The sequence below is a fragment of the Delphinus delphis genome, chromosome 6 (assembly GCF_949987515.2).
Source record: "Delphinus delphis chromosome 6, mDelDel1.2, whole genome shotgun sequence".
In the NCBI taxonomy this organism is placed as follows: Eukaryota; Metazoa; Chordata; class Mammalia; order Artiodactyla; family Delphinidae; genus Delphinus; species Delphinus delphis.
Genome location: NC_082688.1, coordinates 102,144,425 through 102,172,123, shown reverse-complemented (window position 1 = coordinate 102,172,123; position 27,699 = coordinate 102,144,425). Strand labels below are relative to the sequence as shown.

General features: G+C 43.1%; 1 protein-coding gene across 1 annotated transcript in view; it reads right to left on the bottom strand.

Moving 5' to 3' along the window:
- The window catches only part of LOC132427561 (dedicator of cytokinesis protein 5), a 110,091-nt gene that overhangs the window by 9,983 nt on the left and 72,409 nt on the right, over positions 1–27,699 (bottom strand). Inside the window, exons 33-42 of the mRNA XM_060015190.1 lie at positions 25,613–25,702; positions 23,570–23,674; positions 18,134–18,275; positions 15,991–16,072; positions 14,776–14,860; positions 14,034–14,120; positions 11,850–12,026; positions 7,852–7,935; positions 7,065–7,202; positions 4,711–4,877 (exon numbers count right to left, since the gene is read on the bottom strand). Of these exons, the coding sequence (XP_059871173.1) occupies positions 4,711–4,877; positions 7,065–7,202; positions 7,852–7,935; positions 11,850–12,026; positions 14,034–14,120; positions 14,776–14,860; positions 15,991–16,072; positions 18,134–18,275; positions 23,570–23,674; positions 25,613–25,702 (1,157 nt within the window). The remainder of the gene's footprint in view (positions 1–4,710; positions 4,878–7,064; positions 7,203–7,851; positions 7,936–11,849; positions 12,027–14,033; positions 14,121–14,775; positions 14,861–15,990; positions 16,073–18,133; positions 18,276–23,569; positions 23,675–25,612; positions 25,703–27,699) is intronic.

Genomic DNA, 27,699 nt, shown 5'->3' with positions numbered 1-27,699 from the left:
TCTTAAAACCAACCAAGCCAAATCAAACAAAAAGAATCTCTTCAAACAGTCGTTGGTCAGGGAGGGAAAAAAACCCAAACAACAATCCAGTATTCTACTGGGTCTACTAGTACTTTGCCTGTGAGATTGAGAATGAAGGGAAGCGTCTGTGGGTCATTAGATCTACAGGCAAAGATCTAGGCCCTAATGTGAGTTTCAGTAGGGCCTAATTATGAACCAAACTCAACAGTAAAATAATGATAGTGTAGTCCCACAGTGCCTGTGTTATTTTCTTCTTACACTGACTATTTCAATGATTTTCCTGAAATACCGAAGAGTAATTTAAAAAAAAAAAAAAAAGATTTTGGTTTGAGGCCCCTACTTTGCTGGAGCTCTGAGCATGTACTGAGTTGACCTGCTATGCAAGCCCTTCCAGCTTCCCTTAACACGATGCGCTGTGTTTCATAAAGTTATTCTCTTTCTGGCCCACAGCCTCCCATGTGCCAAACAGGATGGATACACCCAACCAAGAAAGAAGTGAGCGTTTGCGGACTGCACACCCAATAATCACCATGAAAGTTCTAATGAATACTGTGACATAACACAGCTAACAGGAGAATTGAAGTCACTGGGTGTGAATCAGTTTGAGATGCTTTAAAGAAACATCCTGAATAAATGTTAGAAAATGGTATCAATGTTGTCACCTTACTGGGCAAATGTGGGCAAGAGCAATAACCCACTTTGCCCCAGGTCATGATATAAACAGAACCCCAGTCACCTGCTCTCTATTTACTGCCCTAATGGATCAGCAATTACAGTGTCTCTGATTTTCAACAGCTGCCTGAAAACTTTTTTTTTTGAATGAGACAGAGTTTAAGAAAAGAGAACAGAACAGAACTTCTATGCTTGCCACAAAGTTGGTAGTATCTCTTTACGGCATGAAAAAAAACATAGATGGGAAAAAATAAACAAATGAATCAGGTATTATTTAATATTTTCAAATTCAAAAGATTAAAAATAGTCCAAATACCTAATACGGGTGACTATATTATGAAAAATTATACAGTCACTCATACATTGTATATGGCATTGCACACTGGCATTTGTGATATCAAGAATTGTAAAAAATATTACTCCCTGAATAAGTAATATATGCTTTGGGAAAGTAAAGCCTACACTCCATCTTAACCTAAAGGCTGAGAAGTGATCTGAGACCATATCCTAAATAATCGTAAAGCTATATGGACACACGTTTGTTACAATTCTTAATAGTATAAATGCATTTTATATTGATACAACCTAATTTTCTTTCTTTCTTTTTAATTTTGGCCGTACTGAGGGGCTTGCAGGATCTCAGTTCCTCGACCAGGGATTGAACCTGGGCCACAGCAGCGAAAGCGCCGAATCCTAACCACTAGGCCACCAGGGAACTCCCTAAATGTCTTTATATTAAATTTATAATGAACTTCTATGATTATCTGTTTAGAAACAGTGACAAAGCTTAAACATCCTGTAGTAGGGAGAAGAATTAATTATGGCACATTCATATGATGTAACGGTAGAGAGCCATCAGAAGTGATAATTAAAAACTAATAATAAAATTAGACAGCAATATGGAAAATGCTTATAACAAAAAGACAAAGAGGAAAAGCAAATTACCAAACTACATCTGTGCTATAATTGCAGCTGTGTAAAGATATCTATGTCAATGGTAAAGGATAGATAAATCATTTAGAAAATAATAAATATTTGAGGGCTTCCGTGGTGGCACAGTGGTTAAGAATCTGCCTGCCAATGCACGGGACATGGGTTCAAGCTCTGGTCTGGGAAGATCCCACATGCCACAGAGCAGCTAAGCCCATGCACCACAACTGCTGAGCCTGTGCTCTAGAGCCCATGAGCCACAACTACTGAAGCTCGCGTGCCTAGAGCCCATGCTCCGTAACAAGAGAAGCCACTGCAATGAGAAGCCCTCACACCTCAACAAAGAGTAGCCCCCGCTCGCTGCAACTACAGAAAGCCTGCATGCAGCAGTGAAGACCCAATGCAGCCAATAAATAAATACATAAATACATAAATAAATAAAGTATTTGATTTCCAGGTAGAAGGCCATTTGGACAGGTTACTTTTGTGATATGTTTATTATAATATGGAATTACAAAATTATAAATAAGTGTTAAGTCAACGGACTTAACTTATATTCAACATTAAAACACACAGTGATGCTAAATACTCATCATGTATATAAAATTAAGCAATAGGTCACAAAATGGTACATGTCATGCTTTTCCACTTGAACACAATTATGAATTCACTCCTTTAAAATATTTTAAATTTGAACATATGGAAAGGCACTCCATGTTTCTGGCAAGAAGGCTCAACATCAAAAAGCTCTAAATTCAATCCATAAATTTAACATATCCCAATAAAAACAACAGGATTCCAGACAAGTTAATATGAAAATGAGCTATGTAAAACTAGCCAGACAAATTCTGAAAAAAAATTACTAGAAATTTTAAAACCTTTAAAATCTATAGTAATTAAAACTGCATTAGAACAAGTGCCATGAACCACACAGGTAGATCTAAGAAATGGGGGAAAAGTCTACAGACTAAAGAACATTGGAATTTGATTTTTTTATAAGGCTGACATTTCAAATCAGTAGAGAAAAGATGGTTTGCTCACTAAACGTTATAGGGAGAACTGGGTAGCCAAGTAGGGAAAAAAAATTGGCTCTATACCTTACACTTTATACTAAAATAAATTGCAAAGAATCACAGATTTTATTATATAGTGAAAACCTAAAATTAGGCTTTTTGTAGTCTTAAAGTGAGGAAGGCCTTTATGATATAAAATCCAGAAGCCATAAAATCAAATATTAACTTATTTGACTGCATAAAAAATCAGCATAACTAGATAAAAAATTAGAAGCAAAGTCAGAAAACAAAGGAAAAATTGGAACTATTTCAACTCATATCACAAAGGGTCAATACCCAACAGAAAAATGTACACAAAACATCTGACCAGGGCTTCCCTGGTGGCGCAGTGGTTGAGAGTCCGCCTGCCGATGCAGGGGACACGGGTTCGTACCCTGGTCCGGGAAGATCCCACATGCCGCGCAGCGCCTGCGCCCGTGAGCCGTGGCTGCTGAGCCTGCGCGTCCGGAGCCTGTTGCTCCGCAACGGGAGAGGCCACAACAGCGAGAGGCCCGCGTACCGCAAAAGAAAAAAAAAAAAAAAAAATCTGACCACAGTTCACAGAAAATAAAATACATACAAGCTACTAAACAAATGAAAAGATGCTCAACCTCAAACAAGAGGGATGAAAGAAAACCAATATGCAACCAAACAAAAGCCCTAGGCCAAGAAAATATTTTCCACCTATCAGATTGGTAAAAATTAAAAGGCCTGATAATACACAATTTGGTGGCAAGATGTGGGTGAACAGGCACCCTTGTGTGTTGCTGATGGGACTGTAAATGGGTATAATCTCTATGAAAGTCAGTTTAGGAATAATTTTGAAAACTGCAGCTATATATGTTTGACAGAGCAATTTCACTTTTGGACTTTTTCTCATATTGATATACTTGAATATTAACGAAATAATATATTTTTAAGGTTACTCATTGCTATCACTACTGTGATAGTAAAAGGCTGAAATCAACCAAATGTCCATCAATAGACAGTGATGGAGTGTATCACGGGTAGGGAAATCATGAGATGTCTGCAACTCAAAAGAAAGACGAGGCTCTCGCAGTTTTGAAATGGAATGATTTGCAAGATGTAGTCAGTGAAAAAAGCAAGGCAGGACTTCCCTGGTGGCACAGTGGTTAAAAATCCGCCTGCCAATGCAGGGGACACGGGTTCGAGCCCTGGTCAGGAAAGATCCCACATGCCGTGGAGCAACTAAGCCTGTGCACCACAACTACTGAGCCTGCGCTCTAGAACACGCGAGCCACAACTACTGAGCCCACGTGCCACAACTATTGAAGCCCACACGCCCAGAGCCCGTGCTCTGCAACAAGAGAAGCCACTGCAACGAGAAGCCCGTGCGCTGCAATGAAGAGTAGCTCCCGCTCACCAACGCAGCCAAAAATAAATAAATAAACTAATTTTTTAAAAAGCAAGCCAAAGAGTATTATATGCTGCCGTTTATAAATAAAAAAACGTGTGACGAAGGATATATATTTAGGAACTGCTTCTGTACAGATAAAGAGCTGCTGGAGAGGCACCACGGACATGAACCTGAACGCTAACATCGCTGGCCTCTGGAGAGTGGTACTGATGAGCTGGGAGTCGGGGACTGACAGGAGGCCTCTCATGATATGTCCTTTTGTACCTTTGAAATTTCATATGTGATTACATTGCCTACTCATAAAATAAACTTAAAAATTATTTTTAAAAATTGAAACAAAATAGTCAAGCAATAACTACAAATTATTCTGAAACAAACAAAATAGGATACGATTGGCTGGGTCATAGGGTGTGATAGCATTATGCGTGATTTATTTTTTCCATTTTTCATAACTGTTGCTACTATCACATAAATAATGATATTCTTCATAATGAAGATGATGAGAAAGACCCCAAAACTAATAACCCAGGTACTGTGAATGATTTCCCTTACGAAGATGATGCACCCACACTGACCAAGTCTCACTTTGGGGACCAAAGGCAAACATTAGGAAGGAGTTACCTCAGCCCTCCCGGCATTTAAAGATGGAAGCCTTACCCATCAGATCCTGGTCTGGAAGGAGCATTATCAGATGAGTTAGAAGAGCTGGAGATCACAGAGGACGTCACCGAGGTGATGGACAATCTCCGCAGTGTGGACGACATGATGTAGGGGAGCACCATAGACCCTGTGCGGCTTTGCTTCCTCTCCGTCAAGTTGGGCGGCTAAAGGAGACATGACCCCTCATGGTTAGCTGGCCTGGAATTCAGCCCTTAGGAACTGGTGCAGCCCCTGGTGGGTTGTGGTAAGTGCCCACCTGTATGGGGGCTGGCACCCCATTCTGATGGGTTGGTGCCTGTGTTGTGTCGGTTGTTAAATATTGCAAATACTTGTATTCTTTCTTTGTAGTTTGAAAGATTTTATTGACATATCATTTTGTTTATTATAATATGACATATGAGATATTTTGTAACTGCATATCACAACATCCTGACATTTAAGCGTGTAGGTTGTGAGTTCATTTTCTGTATATTAAGCAACTCTCCATTTTTTAAAAATTTGTTTAAGTGTAGTTAATTTACAATGCTGTTTTAGTTTCTGCTGTACAGCAAAGTGATTCAGTTAAATATATATATTTTTTTTCCTTTGCATATTCTTTTCCATAATGGTTTATCACAGGATATTGAACATAGTCCCCTGTGTTCTACAGTAGGACCTTGTTGTTTATCCATCCTATATATACTAGTTTACATCTGCTAATCCCAAACTCCCAATCCATCCGTATCCCCCAATCCATCCCTTCTCCACCCTCCCTGTCCATCCCTCCCCCACCTCTCTTACATTCTTAGTTATAAACACAACTTCGGTTAAGCCTACCTTGTTTCTAAAATTAGAGAAAAATTCACCCTAACTTTCTGCCAGCCTCTTGAGAGAGGGAAACCAAGATGTTCATTACTCATCAATAAAATAGCAAACCCCTCTGTCTGCTTCTCCAGCTTAGCTTCTAGCGACCATTTAGAAAACGGAATACTGGCCTAATAGAAAAGTTTTAGATTGAAACTGGACACCTGACGCTTATCCTGGTGAATCTTAGGAAATAAAGGAATACGGATATACTCTCATAAGAAATGTCTCCAGTAGGTCACCATATCAAATTCAAATGTTAATATTGGCCTGGGTCTAATAAAAACTAAACTCACTGAGTGAAAGCCAAGTGTTTGCCATCTAGGAACTTGTGTAAAAGACAAATGTTCCTAAAAGAAAACTCTTAACTGGCAACAGGTTAGGAGGTAAATTCGTGGGAAGGCATGACTGAACACTTGGGTGACTGGGAGAGATGATCAAAAAGATACTAGGGAGAACAATGTAGCAGAGATGGAGGTACGGGAATAGGGGACAGGAATACATGAAACGAAATGCAGAGCCTTGATTTGGAGGAAAGAGGATTTTTGAAAATCTGGGGTTCAAGAATACAACATTTGAAGAGAGAAGGATGAACTCATGTTAAAAAGAGCGGCTAGGGCTTCCCTGGTGGCGCAGTGGTTTACAGTCCGCCTGCCGATGCAGGGGACACGGGTTCGTGCCCCGGTCCAGGAAGATCCCACATGTCGCGGAGCGGCTGGGCCCGTGAGCCATGGCCGCTGAGCCTGCGCGTCCGGAGCCTGTGCTCCGCAACAGGAGAGGCCACAACAGTGAGAGGCCCGCGTACCGCAAAAAAAAAAAAAAAAAAAAAAAAAAAAGAGCGGCTAAATGAAGCTGAAACCAAGCATACCATCAACTGTGGGAGAGAAAAGGCTGACCCATGTATCACTCCACCCAACTTCTCGGGAGGAAAAAAAGAAAACTGTGAGAAATGTTACAACTGTCCAAAAAAATCATGACATCAGCTACATGCATTGTCAAATGTAATTCACAATTCTCTGTCCCCTTCGAAGGTGTGATGAGTAGGCACATTTCACCAAAATAAAAAATAAAGATTAGGAAAAACTGTAGGAGTTGGGCTAGACAGGACAGGAATGACCAGTGTCTGGGATTAGGAAACCCCAATGTCTAGTAGTATGGTTTTCACAGTGTGGTGCTTAGCCCCGCAGCACTACCTGGCGGCATGTTAGAAATGCAAATTCTTGGGCCCCATCCCAGACCAAGTGAATCAGAAACCCTACTGATGTGGTCCAGCAATCTATTTTCACGAGCCTTCCAGGTGGTTCTGACGGTCATTCAAGTTTAAGAGCCGCTGTCCAGCACAACAGGTGAAGGTTATCAAGAGCGGACCATGCCTTCTCCGAACTGCCCCAGGGTTTGCATGCCATTCCTAGGCTACTTTGACTCATTTGGCATCTGAAAAACGGATCAATATCATAAACGGTAGAAGAGACTAGAAAAAGCTCATAGGCTGTTGAGACAAAGCCTACCAGTGTTATAACCCCATAGAGCTTTTCCACTTTCTCCTTGAGTTCCCGGAAGCAAGAAGACAACCGGTCGTGCAGTGGCTTCAGCTGCTCCGTCAGTTTCTCCCCATGGATGCGGATCCCCTCTGTCAGCAGAGGCATCTGGGAAGGAGGGCATGAAAGGAATAGGATATTGTTTAGGAAGAGGGATAGTTCAGATTTGGATGCTGGGGAAAGATGGAAGGTGGGGATGGACAGGTAAACCGGTAGACACAGCACGTTTCGAACGACAATACTGCTTCTCAGTGGAAAGCTTGGGAACTGGATGCTCTTGGGTCAAAGATGCAGAGGGATCTGCACACTGGGGATACAAGTAACCAGGGGAAGGGCTGACAGGCGAGGCAAATCCACGTGAGCCTGGGGGCCTTTCTATGCAGGAGTAACTGATACGTTTCACCTTGGACCGAGCTGTATGGCTGCGTTTCCTCCCACTGTTCACATAAGTAGTGAGAGAGAGAGAAACTGAGGCCAACATCTCTCATCTGGAAACACAAGCCAGCAAACCGATTTGGGGACTTTAATCTCCCCTCTAAGAAGACCCCTCTCAACACTGTGCAGTCTAATGGAATGTTCTTCCTATGTTGCTTCGCCAAATAAATAGATAGGTTGTGATTCCAAGGGTTAAAAAAAAAAAAAAGTAACCCTAAACGTGTGCTTGGAGATGGATGCCCTAGCGACTATCTTGGTGTTGTGTGTGGTGGCCGCCCACAGAGCGTGGAGAGCTGTCCAGCCACACCTGCCCTGGACATACCTGCAACGCTATTAGTCGCTTTAGCAGCTCGATCTTCTCCTGGTCTTCAGGATGCTCCTGCAAGTACTTTTCTGTAAAAAAAGCCTGAAAGCAAAGCATTGGCGAGTATCGATTAGAACACATTCCTATCTGTGTATTTGACCCTAAGAGGAAGGGGAGGGAAGCCTAGAAGGGTGAAACACGTCTTCTGTTCTGTCTGATGAACCAGGAATGATTAAGTAAACATTCGTTCCTTTCCTGGGAAGCCCTTAAACCACCGGAGTGGACAATTCAAAAAGGAAAGAGTTATTCTGTAGTCTTCCTGGAATCATGCAATTCCTAGCAAGAGGACATTCTCAACTGCTACACACACACATCAAATCAAATCAGCAGCAGCAGAGCAGAATGTCATTCATTAAATAACTTCCCCAAAGAGCTAAGAAAAGGCCAAATGGCAATATCAAAAGGTTATTCATTAGAGTAAGTGCCTAGATCTTATAAAGGAAAGAGCAAAAAATTAATAGGCCGAAGATGTGGCTGACAGTTTTCCTGCCCAGCATTTTATAGGCTGTACCACAATTCCTGAAGATTCATATTGGTAGTTTCTTACTAATCACCTATCCAAAAGGCTATTTTGAGGACATCATGAGAAATGCTATAGATGTGAAAGTCTTTTGAAAATATTAAATGCAGGTTGCATTTAGTATGCTAGGTCAAGACCATGTCACCCATAACATCAATAAACATTGGTGGAAAGGTCCTATAATAGGGACATAAAGCTCAAACTATAAATACAGGTGTTCCATAGGAGACCATTTTAAAGACAGAATTCATTAGGAAAGAAAAACTAAAGTCTGTAGTGAACATTTGAGCTCCAACAGAGTTCAAAACGGGAGTTTTCTGTTTTCTCCCTGTACCATAACCATCATTTCTGAGAGTGCTTTTGAAGACTAGCCTTCAAAGCTCCCCTTCACTCTTTTGCTTCACTAGTAGGAAAACCACCCCATCACATGAAACCCAAGAGTTCCTGAAACTACAGGATACAGTTATAAAAGGGATCAGCCCATTTTGTGTGGAAAACAGAATATGTGCAAACGCTTAACTTTGTGGGAAGATGTTATGGGTTAAACTGTGTCCCCCCCCACCCCCAAATTCATAGGTTGAAGTCCTAAGCCCTGGGACCTCAGAATGTGACCTTAGATGGACACAGACTTGTTGCAGAGGTAATTAGTTAAGATGAGGTCACATGAGAGTAGGATGGACCCCTAATCCAATCTGACCGGTGTCCTTGCAAAAAGGGGATATGAGGAGACAGACACATGTACACAGAGAGAACATCATGTGAAAAGCCAAGGAGAAGACAGTCATCTACAAGGCAAGGGATACCAAAGGTTGCCAGCAACCCACAGAAGCCAGGAGAGAGGCAGGGAGCAGACGCTTCCTCAGAGGCCTCAGAGGGAATCAACGCTGCTGACACCTTGATTTCAGACTACTGGACCCCAGAACTGTGAGACAATCAATTCCCATTGTTTTAAGTCACGCTGTTTGTGGTACTTTGTTATGGCAGCCCTAGAAAACGAGTGCAACAGAGAATATAAATATATGGAATCCACGCATCACACAAAGGAAACAGGACAGCACATTTCCAGAGCAGCTCATGCTGGCAGATTCATATTTACAGGGACTGTCAATATAAATGAAAACATAGGATTTGCTTAAATCTTCAGCCACCTTTACCTTTCAAAATACACGCAGTTTAAATTTGAAAGTTAAAACAATTTTTTGACCTCTGATAAAATGCACTGAAATTCCCAAAGCATCAGATGAGTCAGGGAACATCAGAGCAGAGTCCCCTGAAATTAGTTTTTCTAGCAGAGTCCTGCCTCAGAACAGAAAGGGCTGATGAATTACCGCACACACCTCCTGTGTTCCGATCACTCAGGCGCTGATTAAAGAGCTGCCTTAAAATAGGTCACCTGTATCAAGTAGGTAATGATGGATTCCCGACCCGATTGCAATAGTTCAAGGTGATCAATGAGTTTACCTTTTTCTTATGTTTAGAAATGTACAAAGTCATACATATTAATTAAAAACTAACAGTCTTTAAAAGTTGCTGAAATAAATTTGTTTATATATCCTTCCTTTTCTTCCCTTTTTTTAAAATTTTAATTAGAAGATGGTCACACTGGAAAAAACTTCATATAAAATTATATAATAGGGGCTTCCCTGGTGGTGCAGTGGTTGAGAGGCCGCCTGCTGATGCAGGGGACGCGGGTTCGTGCCCGGGTCCGGGAAGATCCCACATGCCGCGGAGCGGTTGGGCCCGTGAGCCATGGCCGCTGAGCCTGCGCGTCCGGAGCCTGTGCTCCGCAACGGGAGAGACCACAGCAGTGAGAGGCCCGTGTACCGCAAAAAAAAATAATAATAATAATTAAAAATATATATATATATATATAATAGTCACAGATACTGGCATATATAAATCAGAGTTCAGGAGCATTCTGAAAAAAAAAATGAATACTTGGAAAGACACATGAAAATTAGTACCAGATAGCTTATAGGAAAAAACACACACTGAAATCATTACAGCATTAAAAAAGTATTGTATTCTGGCCCTAGTATTGAATTCCATTATAACACTAGAAATTATTACTGAAACCTAACATCGGCAAACCAGAGTTCCTCTGGTGCTTTCCCAGCTGCTGAGACTAAGAAGACTAAAAAAAAGCTTGAGAGGTTGAAGAGACGACAGAAGAAAGAAGATCACTGTAGCACTGTGACAACAACACTCAAACTGGGACAACACTCATCAACAACACTCAAACTGGGACATCCCTGGTTTGAGCACTGGTTGAGACTCCGTGCTTCCAAGGCAGGGGGCGCGGGTTCGATCCCTGGTTGGGGAACTAAGATCCCTCATGCCAAAAAATAAAAATAAAAAAGAACACTCGAATCACACATTCTGTTCCAAGTAGACAGGAAGAAAACCGACCCTGATCAAGCCACCACTACATGGCAGGGGTCATATTATGTTCCTCATATACAGGAGGTCTCCCTTAAGCCCCACGTCACTCCTGTCAGTTACGTATTTTCCTTACTTTTTTCAAATATGAAAACTGGAGCTCAGAGAGATTAAGTATCTCCCCCAAGAGCACACAGTGGCCAATGGGAAGCCAGAACTGGGTCATAAGAGTGACTGATTCTGAAGCCCCTGCTCTTCCCAGGACATTGTGTACAAATGGGAATAAGAGAATCAGCCCAGTTAACCTTTCTCATCTTTCCCATCCATCTCCTTTTCTTCCCACTCACTCTCCATGTTTCTCAACAGGGGTGTAACCTGTTTATTTATACTCAAGAGGAGGACCCCCAAATTATTTAGCCACTGAAAACATACCTAGCAATTAAAAATCCTGCTTCTATTGATTATATGTAACCAAATTCTACTGAATGCATTACCTCCACTTTAAGTGATGCTACCTCCAGACCCTATGCAATGAGTCCCATGGGATGAGCATTCCATTCATGTTTTTCCAGAGTAACAGATACGACACTTAGCTGAATTAATTTAATTGCAGAGCCAGGGCCAGCGTTTGTCCATACAACCAATGGCACACCATGTCAGGGTTCCCAATAGAGCGTGGCTCTGTTTCCCACAGATGCTGCTTCCCTTCCAGGGCATCCTCAGGTCTGGGGTCCACTTGTGTGCCTTCTACCTTCCAGGGGAGAGAGGGAGTGGGAAGGGAATTCACAGCTGGTGAACCAACAAGAGGTCTATCAGATGGATCTTTCGGTGACTCTACCAGACAGTGGCCTAACCCTGGCTGGGTGGCTGATGGTGTCTAGCAGGTATGAGGTCAGGGAGAAGCCTGTCATTAATTTCATTTGCCCATTCACAAAGTGGGGAGAATGAAAATCTCTCAGAGAAGTTGTAGGAAACGAATTCACCAGCTGCCACTGGAGAAAGCAGGAGAGACACGCCACACCTGGTGGCCCCGTGGGGTTCCCGGGACGCAGCCCACCTTCTCATAGTTGGAGTAGCCCCCCATGACAGCCGGGTCCACGATGCCACTGAGCAGCATGGAGAGGGGATGCACGGAGAGGGACCGGTCCCAGGCGTGCTGCTGGACACAGTTGCTGATCTTCTCATTGGTGAGCTCCATGGTTTCAATGGCATTCTCCAGAGGACTGATTTCTTCCTGTGACAGAGGAGAGATGCTGAGTTCCACAGCCAAGACTGGAAAAAGCCTAGGTCTTCCCCGCCAAAGGCATACAATTCCCACCAAGCTATGGAGGAGCGATGTTTTCCTTGTCAAAGTCACGTTTTTTTTTTCTTTTTGGCTGCACCGAGCGGCACGCGGGATCTTAGTTCCCCGACCAGGGATAGAACCTGTGCCCCCTGCAGTGGAAGCGCAGAGTCCTAACCACTGGACCGCCAGGCAAGTCCCGGGGTCATGTTTATTAATAAGGATAGCACATTTACTTGAAATGGTGTTGGTAAGCTGCTAAATAAGCAATTTAAAATCTCAGAAAGTCCAAGGATGATTTAAAAACTGGAGCTACGGTAATGATTATTTCTTGGAGCAAAGTGTCTATGGAAATTTTGAGAAGATAAAATTGGAGCTGTAATGATGTTTTTTTCTTGGGCAAATCTTTCTTACAGATTTTTGAGAAGATCAATGACAACAGAGGAGCAATATATCTGACCCAAGACACCTCTGCACACCAAAAACGTTCACTGGGAAGAGGTTTGATGCTCCTTCCGTAAGAAAAGGTAAGTGATCTCGGAAGTCACACGTTCAGACCATATATTAAGTCTGCTTAGTATGCGTTCTACGGTTTATGGAAGTCAGAAATAATAGGATGTATTAGAATATTCAAGCTGGACTTTGGATGCGAATGAAATGAGATGCAATGCAGATTCAGAGAGCTCCTCCTATGGAAATGTCTTCCAAACTAGATTCAAGAAAAATTGTGTCCTTCTTCATTTTACCCTGATCAACCAGCATGATCTCCTACTCCAGAATGGATTCCAAAAGCTCTGTCCAAAACCATATTCATACTTGAAGAAGAATAATTTATCACTAGTGGTATGGAACACATCAAACTTCAGATTTGTTCAAGACGTATTTCTTGATTACTTATTTTAGGCAAGTACTCTGCTATGCACCATTGTTACAAAAGCGATTAAGATATAATTCATGGCTGGAAGGAGCATACGGTTTTCACAGGTTCAGGGTGGGGAGGTTTCAAGACATGTAAGCATGGTAGGTAACTCTTTAGAAATAAGCCAAGGTTGTGACAGCGCAGAGAGAAAGGGCATCTAACCCAGCTTGAGAGTTTCAGAGATGGCTTCCTGGAGAAGCTGGTACCTAAACTACATCTCAATGGGAGTTAGGTTGAGAAGTGGTCAGAAGGCATGCTGGGCAGAGAAAATGTCAGAGAGGGTTGACATAGCATGGAATGAGCAATTTAGTTCCAGTAGATTCCATAGAAGATGAAGTGGAAGGGCTTAGTCACACAGACCCTGTACGCATGTGCTAGGAGCATGGGCTTTCTAGTCTAGGCACTGGGGAGCCACAGCAAGGTTTTAAGCATGAGAATGATACAGCCAGGTTTTCACTATGGAATTCACACTCTGAGGCAGAGAGGAAAATGGACCTAAGAAGCCAACGCAGGGAGGCCAATCAGAAGGCTTTTTCAATGGCATCAACCAGAGATGAATGAGGGATTAGAAACAGGGTACCTCAGCAGGAGGGCTGGGGGAAGAAAACTAAAACAGATTTAATAACTATTAAAGAGGTAAAACAAACAGCTTTGGGGAGTGATGAAGATGGAAGAGTCTAGGATGAATGGTGATGTGACTAGCTGAAAATAAGAGGAAGTGTTCTTGGAGGGAAGAATGTGATTGATAGGAAACTCAAAGGAGGAATTCCAAAAATGTTTTTGGGCACAGGCAGGATCCTTGAGGAGACAACACCCATTGGGTCATAAAAGAGCCATTCACCGGGAGTAATCTTTAGGGTTGGTGTCGTAACATCAGTTTGACAAAGGAGTTCTATTCTACAAGCATGTCTTTTATTTCTCTTTTGGAAAATAAAGTGGGCCAGAGGAGCTAGTGAGAACTGGAGGGGGAATTTAACAAAGGCTCTCATTCTGTTTGGAGACAGAAAGAGTTTTCTGAGTTCCACTTTCAGATGACTTACTGTTGAAATCTGTTTGACTTCAAACCACTTGAGAATCCCAGGGAAGGTATAGGCAGTCGTATACGTGGTCCTTTCAATCCACATGGTCTGGTGGAAGGAAGGAAAGTAGGAAATGGTGGTCAGTTCCCAGGCAAAACAGCAAAACTCCCAGGTTTATGATACTCTCTTTTTTAAATTTTTTTAAATAAATTAAAATTATTTCATATCAGAGCATACTTGATTTAGTTTCAGGTGTACAGCAAAGTGATTCAGTTATACATATACATGTATCTATTCTTTTCCAAATTCTTTTCCCATTTAGGTTATTACAGAATATTGAGCAGAGTTCCCTGTGCTCTACAGTAGGTCCTTGTTGGTTATCTAGAGATTTTATTTTCAATGCCTCCTTAGTGAATGGGCCATACTTTCTCCCAAACTTTAAGGATTCTAAGTGTTTAAAGCAGAAAGGAAGTAGCTATTGGGGCTCCATCACCCTTTTTGATGGGAAATTTGAGGTCCAGAGAGGTGTGACATGCTCAAATCAAGGTCATGGTGGTGGCAGGCCCAGGCGTGGAGCCCAGTTCCTGGATCACTAGTCTAGAGTTTTCCACTGAGACAACAGTCTGCTGACTAGGTAATAAGCACACGGAAACTCTATCTCCAGGGCTGCCATCATTTCTGCTGTAGATGCTGGTTGAATGGAAGGCCTCCATTTTTGATGTCCATTTCATCTTGTTTCAGAGGATGAACGTGGTGGACTCACAGCAAACTCATTGTCGGGATCCTTTTCTCCTTTCCGGAACGGCCGAGAATATCTGAACTGCTGTACTTCATTGGCTCTGTAGTAGCTGGGAAAGACACAACCATATGCTTTCATTTCTTTCTTACAACAAGCACTGCTCCAACAAAACCTGAGACACATCTTACATGGACTGAGTCTTATCCACTAAACTACCTCAAAACTGACATAGTCTCCACGATGAAGGCTGGAGATGATGCAGAATTTGATTTTTTTAAAACTTTCTTGGCCATGCCACGTGGCATGCAGGATCTTAGTTCCCCAACCAGGGATTGAACCCGTGCCCCCCTGCAGTGGGAACATGAAGTCTTAACCACTGGACTGGCAGGGAAGTCCCCGGAATTTGATTTTATTGCACATCTTAGTTTTATTATTGATGAATCTATCTCACAGCTCACAATTTTGAAAGGCATATGGATTTATGTCCGTGTTTGTGATCTCATTTGCATAGTTTTCTAACAGTTCTATCAATCCTAGTAGCATTTTAGCTTCTCAGGAGAAGGAATTCAATCATAGGGGAACTCACTGATTGAAGGCCAGGTGAGGTCAGTCGCTACTGGCCAGTGAATCCTTCTGAGTGGAAAAAAGAACTAGGGGATCTGAAACCTAAGAGTGAAATTCTCAATTTCCTTCCCTCTGCTTAAAAAAAAAGAAATCTCCAAATCCCTTGAGTTACCAAGCTCTCATCTTATACTGGAAATGGAAGGGACAGTTGTTATGGTCTGAATATTTGTCCCCCCAAATTCATATATTGAAATCCTAATGCCCAATGTGATGGTTTTAGGAGGTGGGCTTCTTGGGTGGTGATTAGCTCATGATGGTGGAGCCCTCATGAACGTGGTTAGTGCCCTTATTAAAAAAGAGGCCCCACAGAACTCCCTCACCCCTCCCACCATGTGAGGACACAGTGAGAAGATGATCACCTACGAACCAGGAAGAAGGCCCTCACCAGACACTGAATCCGCCAGTGCCTTGATCTTGGACTTCTCAGCCTCCAAAAATGTGAGAAATAAATTTCTGTTGTTTATGAGCCACCCAGTCTGTGATCTTCTGTTACGGCAGACCAAATGGACGAAGACAACAGGAGGTCTTCCAAACTCTAATGAATTTTGATAGACTTCTATATAAAGAAGTGTGTGAGACACATGGTTTAAAAAACAAACAAAAAAACCCACTTACTTTAAGATCTGCTCTGGAACTGGTTTATCTTTGTAGCTGGGCGGCAGGCTCATCACTGGCTTTACGGTGAAACACTGCATGTCTGAGGAGCTCGTTAAGGAAGGAAAAGGGCTGGGCCACTAAGCTGTCACGGCAAAAAGGACCACCTGTTCCTCCTGCTTTACCGATGGAAATGGTACCCACACCAATCATTCCTTTGAACCAAATGCCAGGACCGCATTGAAAACGGGCTTCCCTCAGATATTGCCAAAATGCCTTATTAAGTCATAATCTTGGGACATTTTTTGGTCAGACACGTGGCAAACAACCTTGTCTTAGGGAAACAGACATTAATGAAATTTCAGGAAAACAGGTGACTAGCAATTATCTAAAATCATTTCTTTTGGACAAGCATCCCTCTGAATTAGCCAGATTCCAGAGCCCGGGCAACAGGAATTTCTTGTTATCTTTGGATACCACTTGTTTACCAAGTACCAGAGCCAGGCACTGTAATAGGTGCTTTGAATAGGTCATCTCCAATAAACACAACAATTTCCAGGTGGATGTTATTAATCCCCTTTACAGATGAAGAATCTGAGGGTCTGAGAAAGCCCAGATCACACAACTGATAAATGAAGTCAGACGTCAAACCCAGCTCAGGGGGAAGGTCTCCCTCTCTCACTTAATGATCTGATCTTAGGCATGACTTTGTTTTGCCTTTACCAACAATGCTTCCAAATCTATAGCATTGAAACTAGAATTTAAGGCACTGGGTCTAGACCTAACATTCACTCCCAGTATTTCCCAACGTGAAGAGTGCCATCCACTGGCACCAGAATCACCTGGAGATTTACTCAAAATGCAGAATTAGAATTCACAGCTGCTGAATTAGAATCTCTCCATGGTGATTCTTAAGTATAATAAAATCTGAGAACCACTGGGCTATGCCTTAAGCTATTATAGCTTACAAAACGTTTTCACATAAATGATCTTTTTAATTTGATCTTCACAGAAATGCTATTAGATATTTGGGAGAAACAGAGCTCCCCTCACACTTTATAGATGAGAAAACCAAGGCCTGGAGAAACTAAGCAACTTGCCAAGGTAAATTGGCTATGCAGACGTGACTCTGGGACTCCTGTTTCTACATCCAATTCATGAAGACCTCTTTTCATCCCATCCCAAGGAGGCCCCGCAAGCATTTACTGAATCCCTACAACTGAAACAATTTTTCCCAGAAAACCTTTCTTTTCCAAGCATCCACTGTGTTAAGAGGCCACTCCACTCTCCTCTGAAAGGCAGGTCTGCCTACTGATCTATCATTGCTGTGTATCTTTCTATAGCTACTGACCAATAATAATTAATATAATAATTAATTATTATATTTATAATTATATATAATTATAATATAATTATATAATTAATTATAATTATATTATAATTAATACATATTAATTACAATAATTAATACATATAATTAATAATTAATACATATTGAACTTTTATTATGTATTTACCAGGCACTGTTCCTAGTATTTTACAGATACTCAATCTTTGCAAGAACTCCAAGGGGAAGAATGATCATCATCCCCACTTTACAGGTGAGAAAACTGAGGTACAGAGAAATTAAGTAAGTTGCCCAAAGTGACACAGTAAGTGACAGCACTGGGACTCGAACCCAGGCAATACGCTCCAGAGCCCTTTTTCTTATTTATCTACCATGCCACACCAGCTCTGTCTTAGCAACCTCTTTTAGAATACTGTTTACTTTTATAACATCTTCATTTTTAAAAAAGCATGCAGTTGGTTTTTTGATGACATTATATGTTACCCAAAAAGAGCTACACCTCTTTATCCAGGATCCAGAATTCAGAACAGGAAGTCTATTCGCCTCAGGCTCCGCTTGTGGCTATAACACACATCCCTTCATATTCAACATTTGCTTCTCATCTCTCTCCTTTAGTTACGTCATAGCCCTGAGCTAAGGACATTAGGTTCCCAAAGCTTTTACACAGAATGAGACACTGAGTCAGGATGGTTAAATGAGTCTGAGGCCAGGACCTATCGGCACGCAGGGATGGGATGGAACCCTCGGCTTCTCTGGCTGGGCTGGGGCTGCTGTAGGTTCAAGAGCCCCTGAGCCGTGACCCCAGGATGAGGATACGCTGCTTGGGGGAGGACTTGATGTCCTCTCCTGGGGGCGTGGTGCTGGCCATCTTCTCGGCGTTGGGAAACTGGGTCAGCAGCCGCAGGCTGAAGTCTTCTCGCCTCTCGTACTCCTTCCCCCGGTAGATGAAGATCTTGTTCTGCAGGTCAGGAGAGCAAGGGAAAGAATTAAATATGAAGAGTGAAGGGGCAACTGGGGAGCCTGGTCCCGAGGAAGCCACTGTCCTCCCCAGACCAAGTGCAACACCCCCACCGTGTCCTCATGGAGCACCTGCTATGCGCCCCACAGTACCCATCATATCCGAAAGAGCTCACAGGTTATCTGTGGAGTTAAGTCACAGGCATGAAAATGCTTCATGCAGTGTTTCTCAGAGTACGGCCCAAGGATGACAACTGGTGTGCAAACAGCCTACACTGATCCACAAGGAGATAAGGAGTTTGCACCCTAATGGAAATCCAGGATGTTACCAGGCATGCTGTTTTAGTTTAGCTGATACTTTTCATGGCAAGAAATTCTCAATGAAGGAAGGAAGTACATTCATTTACTTTTGAGGTGCAAGCTCCTTTCTCATCATGATCCAGTAACAGGTAGGGAACCAGCGCTTTGAGCGGCACTGCCTAGAGAACTCGAAAGTACGAAGCGAATCAACACAACAGGTGAGACAGGAACAGAGAACAGGATTAACCTACAGCCGTCCCAAGCCAATCCTGGAGATCACCGTGGATGGCCACATTGAAGCCTCATAGAAAATAACTACCCTCAATACTAGTCTCTCCATTCCAAACTGCAGCTTTTTCTCTTTAATAAAATTAATAAAATTGGATGTTTTGAAAAGAAATTTTCTAGGCCCCAGGCATGGAGGAAATTCACCTCACAGCTGTTGCAAGTTCAAATGTCGCCATGTTTTGAAGGTTCCTGCTCCTCCGATGGTCACTCAGATGAGTACTTAGTATTTAAAGCCCACACGTGATCCTTTTTTAACTAAAATCTGGGCCCATATTGTCCTGTCAAATGTTTTTAAAAACCACTTGTCCATTCACACAACCAGTATGTATCAAGCAAATGAGATACGCCAGGCGCTAGGGACAGAACAGTAACTCTGCTCTGGTGGAGAGAAATAGAAAACAAGTAAACAAATAAGTAAGTAAGATAATTTAGATAACTTAAGTCCCTTGAAGGCAATATACCTTCTACGCTCAACACGGAGGGCAGTGAAAATGGCCAGATCTTTTGGAATTGATGATAAAATGTTTCCAAGCCAGGAAAGATATATGTGGATGACGCATGCATTATGCAATTTCAGCATTCAGGCAAAACTGTGGCGGGTTAAGGGGTCGGAGTATAAGAAAACGCTAAGTGTATGATGTGGACCATAACTGTGGAAGGAACCAGACAAGCAGAAGGTCAGTACAAAGCAGCTCAACCTGAAGGAAAAGGTTTCCAGGAGGACACGAGACTTGATGGGGAGGGGAGGGGAGGGGAGGGGAGGGGAGGGGAGGGGAGAGGAGGGGAGGGGTGGGGAGGGGAGGGGAGGGGAGGGGAGGGGAGGGGTGGGGAGGGGAGGGGAGGGGAGGGGAGGGGTGGGGAGGGGAGGGGAGGACAGCCAGGCATGGAAGTGAAAAGAAGAATAATAAGGCCCAAGGCAGAAAGTACAGAGTGCAGGTAGAAGAAACATCCTTGGACGAGCCGGAATCTGAAAGGCCTGGAAAGGCGGGTCAATGGTCCAAAGACCTGGAAATTCACTGGAGGTTCTAGAAGGAGGGAGCAATGTGATGAAGGAGGAAGTGTAGTCAACCTAATCTATCCAACTATAGGGATCCTTGGCAAAATCCTTGGGGGAAGGAGGAGCTACAGGGACTGCTGTTTGAGTCTTTGGTGTTTGGTAAAGAGCAAAGGGATGGGAGAGTCAATGAGGATTCCGAGGTAACGGCCTTGGACCAGGAAAAACAGTGATGCCACTGACAAAAACAGAAGAGAGGGAGGCCTGCTTGGGGTCCGGGGAGAGCATATAATTTTATACTTTCTGAGTTTGGGGAAATAGTCGGTAACATGCAAGGGCATTTAGGTTACATAATTCATGTGGATTCTCTACTTTTCAGTACACGCTGACAACACGTAACACCTACAAACGCCTGTACAGTTTATAAAGCACTCCCATCTGCTATTCATTTCATTCTCAAACCAGCCCTGCAACGTGGGCCTTATTTCCCTAACTTCAAGGTCAGAAAACCAAGACTTGGTGGTCATGTGATTTGGCCAAAATCACAGTCACTCAGCAGATGATTTAGACCCCAATTTTTCAACTTGAAAGTCTAGACTTCTTGTTCTCACGGAACCACTGCTGTCCTCCAGTTCATAACCATTATTCCATGTGACACAATAATCATATGTAACAAGTGTGGTAGCTGTCAATATCTTATCATGAACGATAGCAAATTTAAGACCAGAACCTACTGCAGACCCTCTACTCTTATTACTCCAGTCTCCCTTGGCCACCTTATCTACAACCAGTGTTAACGACACGTAAATAACCCAACTTTTATCTCCGGCCTAGAACTTTCCTTTGCGTTCCAGACCCATAGAGCAAATGTTTTGACTCACATTTTTTGGATGTTCCAAACCTACCTCACATTGAGTATGTCTAAAACCAAACAACCTATAAAGACCCCAAAGGGGGCTTCCCTGGTGGTGCAGTGGTTGAGAGTCCGCCTGCCGATGCAGGGGACGCGGGTTCGTGCCCGGGTCCGGGAAGATCCCACATGCCGCGGAGCGGCTGGGCCCATGAGCCATGGCCGCTGAGCCTGCGCTCAGCAACGGGAGAGGCCACAGCAGTGAGAGGCCCGCGTACCGCAAAAAAAAAAAAAAATCCCAAAGGCCCTCTGCAATCTGGTACCCATAGCTCTCTGAGCCCGTTCTCTACCTGCCCTTTTGTTCATGCATCTCCAGCCTCATGTCTTTTGAACCTGCTGTTCTCACTGTCTGGCCCCCTCTTGAGAGCTGCCTGGCTTACTCCCTCACGTCTTTCAGGGTTTTGCTCAGGTGTCATTTTCTTACCGAAGTCTTTCCTATTCACTCTGTTTAAAATTGCAACTCCATCCCCACCGTCTGCCTCTCCATTCACCTTCCCCGGACGCATTTTTCTCTACGATACTTGCTGAGTGTCTACCCTGTATGAGGCGCTGTTCTAGGCCATCTGACACACTCAGGTATTTATCTTAGTATTTATTTATTTGTCTCTCCAAGCCAGAACAGAAGCTCTACAATTTCAAGGATTTGGGTATAAGACTCTGCCCCCTGGCCTATATTACAGCAAGGTCCATAAATATGGGTCTGCAGTAGGTTCTGGTCTTAAATTTGCTATCGTTCATGAAAAGATATGGATAAGAGCTCAATAAATATTTATTCAGTGAGTGGATTCATTCTCTCCTCCATGATTCTGCCCTTTCCCAGTGTTGCCATCTTAGTGGATGGATCCACTGCCCCGCCAATTATGCAGACCAGAGAGCCAGGAATCATTCTTACCACCTCCCACTTGCTCATTGCCATATCCCATCAATCATCAAATACTGTTACTGCGTCTCCATCACACTAATCTTTCCCTTCCTCTCTAAAGCCACCTCCCTAGGCCAACCTGTCATCTCTTCCCAGAACATCTGCCATGGTCTCTAGGGGCTTATCTACAAGCACGTCCCATCCATTCTCCATACCGAAGCCAGACGACCTTGCCAACACTGAAAAATCTACAATGGCTCCCTCTGCTCTCTGGATGCCAACAAAACATGCTATGTGGTCCCCAAAGCCCCGCACGCCCCTCCCACACTTCCTGCCTCATCTTCCCTGCTCACCCCAGCTCCCTCTCTTCCCACAGCACTCGTCTTCCACTCCCAGCCCCTGCCATGCCCTTGCCTGCTATTTCCTCTGCCTGGAGCGCCTTTTCCTATCCCCTTAACCTTCCTGACTCCCAGTTCACCTTTCAAATCCCAGCTGAAGCAGAAGTTCCCTGGGAAGTCTTTCCCGATTCTTAAAAAATTCAGGTATAATTGACGCATAGTAAAAATCTACCCCTTTTAGTGTAAAATTCTGCAGGTTTTGACAAACATAACCATGACCACAATTAAGAGATAGCACAGTTTCATCACCACTTAAAATCTCCCCACGTCTCTTTGTAGCCCAACCTTTGCCCCACTGGCTCCATTGACCAGATCCAATAACCACTGAGCTGCTCTCCATCCCTATGGTAAGTGTTGGCTTGGCCAGAATGTCATATCAATAAAATCACAGAGTATGTAGCCTTTAGGGTCTAACTGCTTTCTTTTACTCAGCACAATACATCTGAGAGTCATCCCTGTGGTTACGTGTATCAGGAGTTTATTCCTTTTTTTCCTGAGTAGTTTTCCACTGCATGGCTGTCCCACACTATACTGATCCCTTCACCAGCTGAGGGAGATGTGCGCTGTATTCAGTCTTCAGTGATTATAAGTAACAGCGCTATAAACAATCACGTACAATTTTTACACGAACACAGGTTTTAATTTTACTTGGGTAAATACTCCTTGCTTAACCAACTCATCTAGCACAGAATTCCTGTCTTGGTCAGTTTCGATTTCATATTTGTTTGTGCGATTATTTAATTAACATCTCACCCATTAGGTTGTCAAATCCGTGAGAGCAAGGACCACATCTGATTATAATCAGCACTGTATCTCTAATGCCTGGCACACAGTAGGCCCTAAGCAAACAGTTATTGAATGAATGAATAAACTACTTCCTTACTAGGCGCTATAAGGAATGTATTTTCCTTTCCACTTTTTTCTTTCTTTCTTTTTTAATTAGGGGAAGGAAGATGGATAATATATATTTAAACATAGCTCAGCACTAATAGAGGCTTCTTTTCTGTGGGAGAAAATAAGAGGGGCTTTTTTGGGGGGGGGTTGCTTTTTCGATTGTAAAATCAGTATTACATTCTAAAAAAATCTGAGAAACAAGATAAACATGGTCCTTCTCATTCTTCCAACAAAACTGTTTTTATTTTTGTGAACCTTCTGCAGTCTTGTCCTGGGGATATGTGTTTTCAAACTAGCTCTAGCTGGAAATAAAATAAACAATTAGATACATCAATCCACACTCTTCTCCCCCACCCCCACCCCCACAGGCTGACCCTCAGCAGACCAGCGGAGGGAATGGTTTTGTTTTTCCCTTTTCCATTCCACCTGGGAGAAGTCATTTTACAAAAGAACTGCCAGAATACCAGAGGTGGCCGGGGGGTGAAGAGACCAGCGGCTCAGGAAGTGGTTTCCCTCCCTAACCTCCCACCGTGAGAACAGGGGTCTCCAGCTGCTAACACGCTAGACCCATCTGGAAAAGAAATGAAGACCTTCCCTCCTGCAGACTGCAGGGCTTAATGGCTGGAGAGACCACCCTCAGGCTTCTTACCCGTAGGAAAGAAGGAAAGCCCTGTCCGTAGTAGCCAACAGCAAAGTATTCAGGCTGAGGCCTCATTGCCTTAATGATGTTCTCATAAAATGAGGCTCTTTTTTTCTGGAAAACAAAACAAGACATTCCATAGGGAGGTTACAAGGGCACCGCTGGAAAAAAAAAAAAAAAAGACTATTTGCTTTGTTGTTTCCCACGTAACAGAGAGAAATGAAAGGTCTTTGTAAAATATCTTTTGGGCCAAAGAATTATCCTTTCCCTGGATTGGTGGTTTTGGACCTGCATCTACAAATGGGCCCGGGAGGGTCTGGGAATCCTTGCAGTTATGTGTAGAAGGACAGATGTGTGTGCATTCTCCTCTGGAGGGAGGGACAGTTTAGCTTCCACCAGTTTCTTGAAGTACATTCAGGACCCCTAAAAGGTTAAGAAGCACTTTCTGAGATTCAGGTGGGTGGCTGCACTGGAACAGAGACATATGAGGAAAGAGAGAACTTTCCAGTTCATGCAGGTGGTTTCGATTCAAGGCCTCGGTTCAGCTACAGGTGCCCAGAAGGTGGTGGTGGTGTTCTATTTTTCAAATCTGGTACCACCCTTATTATTGTTTTTTTTGCAATTGAATTTTTATTTTATTTATTTTTATACAGCAGGTTCTTATTAGTCATCCATTTTATACATATTAGTGTATACATGTCAATCCCAATCTCCCAATTCATCCCACCACCACCACCACCGCCACTTTCCCCCTTTAGTGTCCATGTTTGTTCTCTACATCTGTCTCTATTTCTGCCTTGCAAACGGGTTCATCTGTACCATGTATGCGTTAATATACGATATCTGTTTTCCTCTTTCTGACTTACTTCACGCTGTATGACAGTCTCTAGATCCATCCACGTCTCTACAAATGACCCAATTTCATTCATTTTTATGGCTAATATTCCATTGTATATACTGGTACCACCCCTATCTTTAATGCTTCCTGTGGGGAGCGGTTTCCCAACCAGGGCATAGAGCGTCAGCCTTAAAGGAAGCAAAATAGGTAGCCAGACCTGGGGGGCTTTGACAGCTGTCCCTCCCACCATGGTTAGAGCCAAGGTGATTACTACACTACCTCAGTGAAGGATTCTATCACAATGTTTTCTTAGAGAGGTAACTTGTTACATTGCTCATGCCTCAGCTCAATTTAGTTTGTGAAATTCATCTGTGACTCTTTGCATGATGGCAGGAGCTGGTACCATACAGGGGCAAATTCTTTTCAAAGTGATCTTGACAACTATCTCCTCCAATTATTACATGACCTGACCTTTTGTGACTCCTCCACTGAAAATCACCCAATGTAATATGGTGTTGGCCCCCCCCACTGGGCATGGAAAAGGTTATTTTTGTTTCGCTTTACTGTTTTGAAATAGGTGACCTGTGCCAACAGCCAGGTGTAATACACAAGGACGGGATGACTGTAAGAGCAGAGATGTCCGGGGACATTTGAAGCAGGAGGAAGGCAAAACTGGAGAATCAAGATAAAAAACAATAAGAAACAATAGAAAACAAACAAAAAAACAAACTAAAAACAAAAATTTTTTAAACAAACAAAAAAAAGATTTAAAATTGGAAAATAAACATAAAAAACAGAGCTCAAAGATGAGCAGTTCATTCATTCAGCAGAGCCCTGAGGATGTGGACCACAGGACAAGTAATTCTGATGAACAGATGTCAGAAAACATCTGAAACGTGGAAAGGCTTCCTGGAAGGCAGAGTGAGTGAGAGGGGAAAGGGGTGCCGGGCCTGGGATATGGAGGGTCCACAGAGGAGCAAAAGGCACAGAGGAGAGGGCTGTAGACGGGGATCCTGAGCCCCCATCAAAGATAATCTGGACAAATAGCGGTAACAGCTTTTAGACCTCATTTCTCTTCATTTTTATTCTAAGCAAGGTGTACTTTTCCATGGTAAAGAACATCAATTATCTTTTTTAAACTTACAAAACCATTTTCACAAACACTACGAATAGCACCCCTGCCAGAGGCTCGACGTCTTCTGACCCAGACTCACCAGGAGATCACCCAGGCCCTCGTAGTCGAATACTTTGCTCTCATAATTCTCAGCCAACTCTTTGCTCAGCTTGATTGCCTTCTCCCACATCTTCAGAAAAAGAAAAGGAGGGTTACCCGTGGAGAACAAAGCAGTCATTGATCCAGTTGAAAAAGCCACTGGAGAGTCACTGGGCAATGACTAGGGAGTCAGGTGGGTTGAGTTTCTGTGGACACTCCCGACGTTCCTCACGGCTTGGATCAACTAACCCTGTTTTCTGACATCAAAAATCTACTGTACCTTAGCCGCTTTACCAGGGGGCATTTTCTGTTAATTCTGTTTGTAAGAACATGAAGAACACCATGTGTCCTCAAACAAAGCAATGCTGAGTTTAAAGAGCAATGACCATTGAAAGTGGAGTGGAACCAGTTCCAAAGACCTAGTCTTTGAGAGCATGAAAGTCTTGCTGGAGGGGAAAGGAAGTTGGTGTGGGCTCTTGTTCTGGTTTTGAGATGTGTGTGTGTGTTCCTTCTGAGTCAGGTTGTTTGGGAGGAGTGGAGGTATGAAAGAAAGTCTGATCATACTGTTGTGTGGAATTTGGGAAACTATTTCTCCAAGTTAGGGCCCTGATTTCCTATTTCTAACTAAACTATGTACATAGTCAGAGAGAGCTTCAGGAAATGCCTCACATGTAAATTACAGCCGAAGGCACATATCTGGCATCTGAGGCTAGCATCCCAGACCGATGAAACTCTGATCATTTTGGTATTTCATAAAATGTCTCTTAGCTGGATACTGCTAATAACGCAACATCTGGAAATTTCCTACGTCAGTCTTGTTAACCACATGCTAAGTTCCACTGTTTCTGGCTGCCGAAGGAACGTGTGTACAGTTCCCATACAGTTGTAAAAACATTTTAAAATTAAATCTTCTAGGGGCTTCCCTGGTGGTGCAGTGGTTGAGAGTCCGCCTGCCGATGCAGGGGACGCGGGTTCGTGCCCCGGTCCGGGAAGATCCCACATGCCGCGGAGCGGCTGGGCCTGTGCGTCCGGAGCCTGTGCTCCGCCACGGGAGAGGCCACAACAGTGAGAGGCCCGCGTACCGCAAAAAAATAATTAATTAATTAATTAATTAAATCTTCTAATATTGTTTGCCAAATTTGTCCCTTCTGAAATTTCTGGGCCTGGATCATGGAAACTCTTTGAAATGTGCCACATGGGCCTCAGCCGGGCCTGGTGCAGGAGGCCAGTCAACAGCACCACGGGGCCCAGTTCACTCCTCATTCACCAAATGGTAACTCAATGGAAGAGACAGGAAGACAGCCTAGCATAGAGGTTCTCAAAGTGTGGTCCCTGGTCTCTGGGAGTCCCCAGGACCCTTTCGAGGGGTCCATGAGGTCAAAACCATCTTCTTAACAATACTAATCTTACTTGCCTTTTTGCAATGCTCATTCTCTCATGAGCCTACAGTGGAGTTTCCCAGGGGCTAGAGGATGTGTAACAACACATTGGATGTAGGAGTGGATATTCGAATCCTGCTGTTTCTATGGAGCCAGATGATAAAGAGATTTGCAAAAATGTCCAACAATGCCACTCACATCGCTCACTTCTTGGAAAATATGGTCATTGTTCATAAATAGATACGATTTATATTAACAGGCAATACGTGTGTTATTGTTAAAAGAACAAGCAAGTAAATATTTAAAAATTTTGTTTTAATTTCAAAGACTAGAAATGAACAGGCATCAATAGACATAATCCATGTGAACAAAAGCTCTTAGGGGTCCTCAGTGATTTTTAAGAGGGTAAAGGGATGCAGAGGCTGAAAAGTCTCAGCAAATATATTTGCTCTCTGGGCCTCAAATTCTTCCTCAGTAAAATAGAGATAAGAGCTACCTTACAGGGTTACAGGGAGAATTAAATTAGAAAAGCAGCTTGAAAATCACCCAAAACAGTAACTTGCACTAAATCGAGGGTAGCTATTTTATCATGATGATTATTTATTTAATCAACAGGTTCCACTGGTAAAACAGGAGTGGTGGCTGGAAGTGGCAGCGCCTTGAAAAAAGTCAAATCTGGAATCGGTTTTGTTTCAATAGCACACACTTT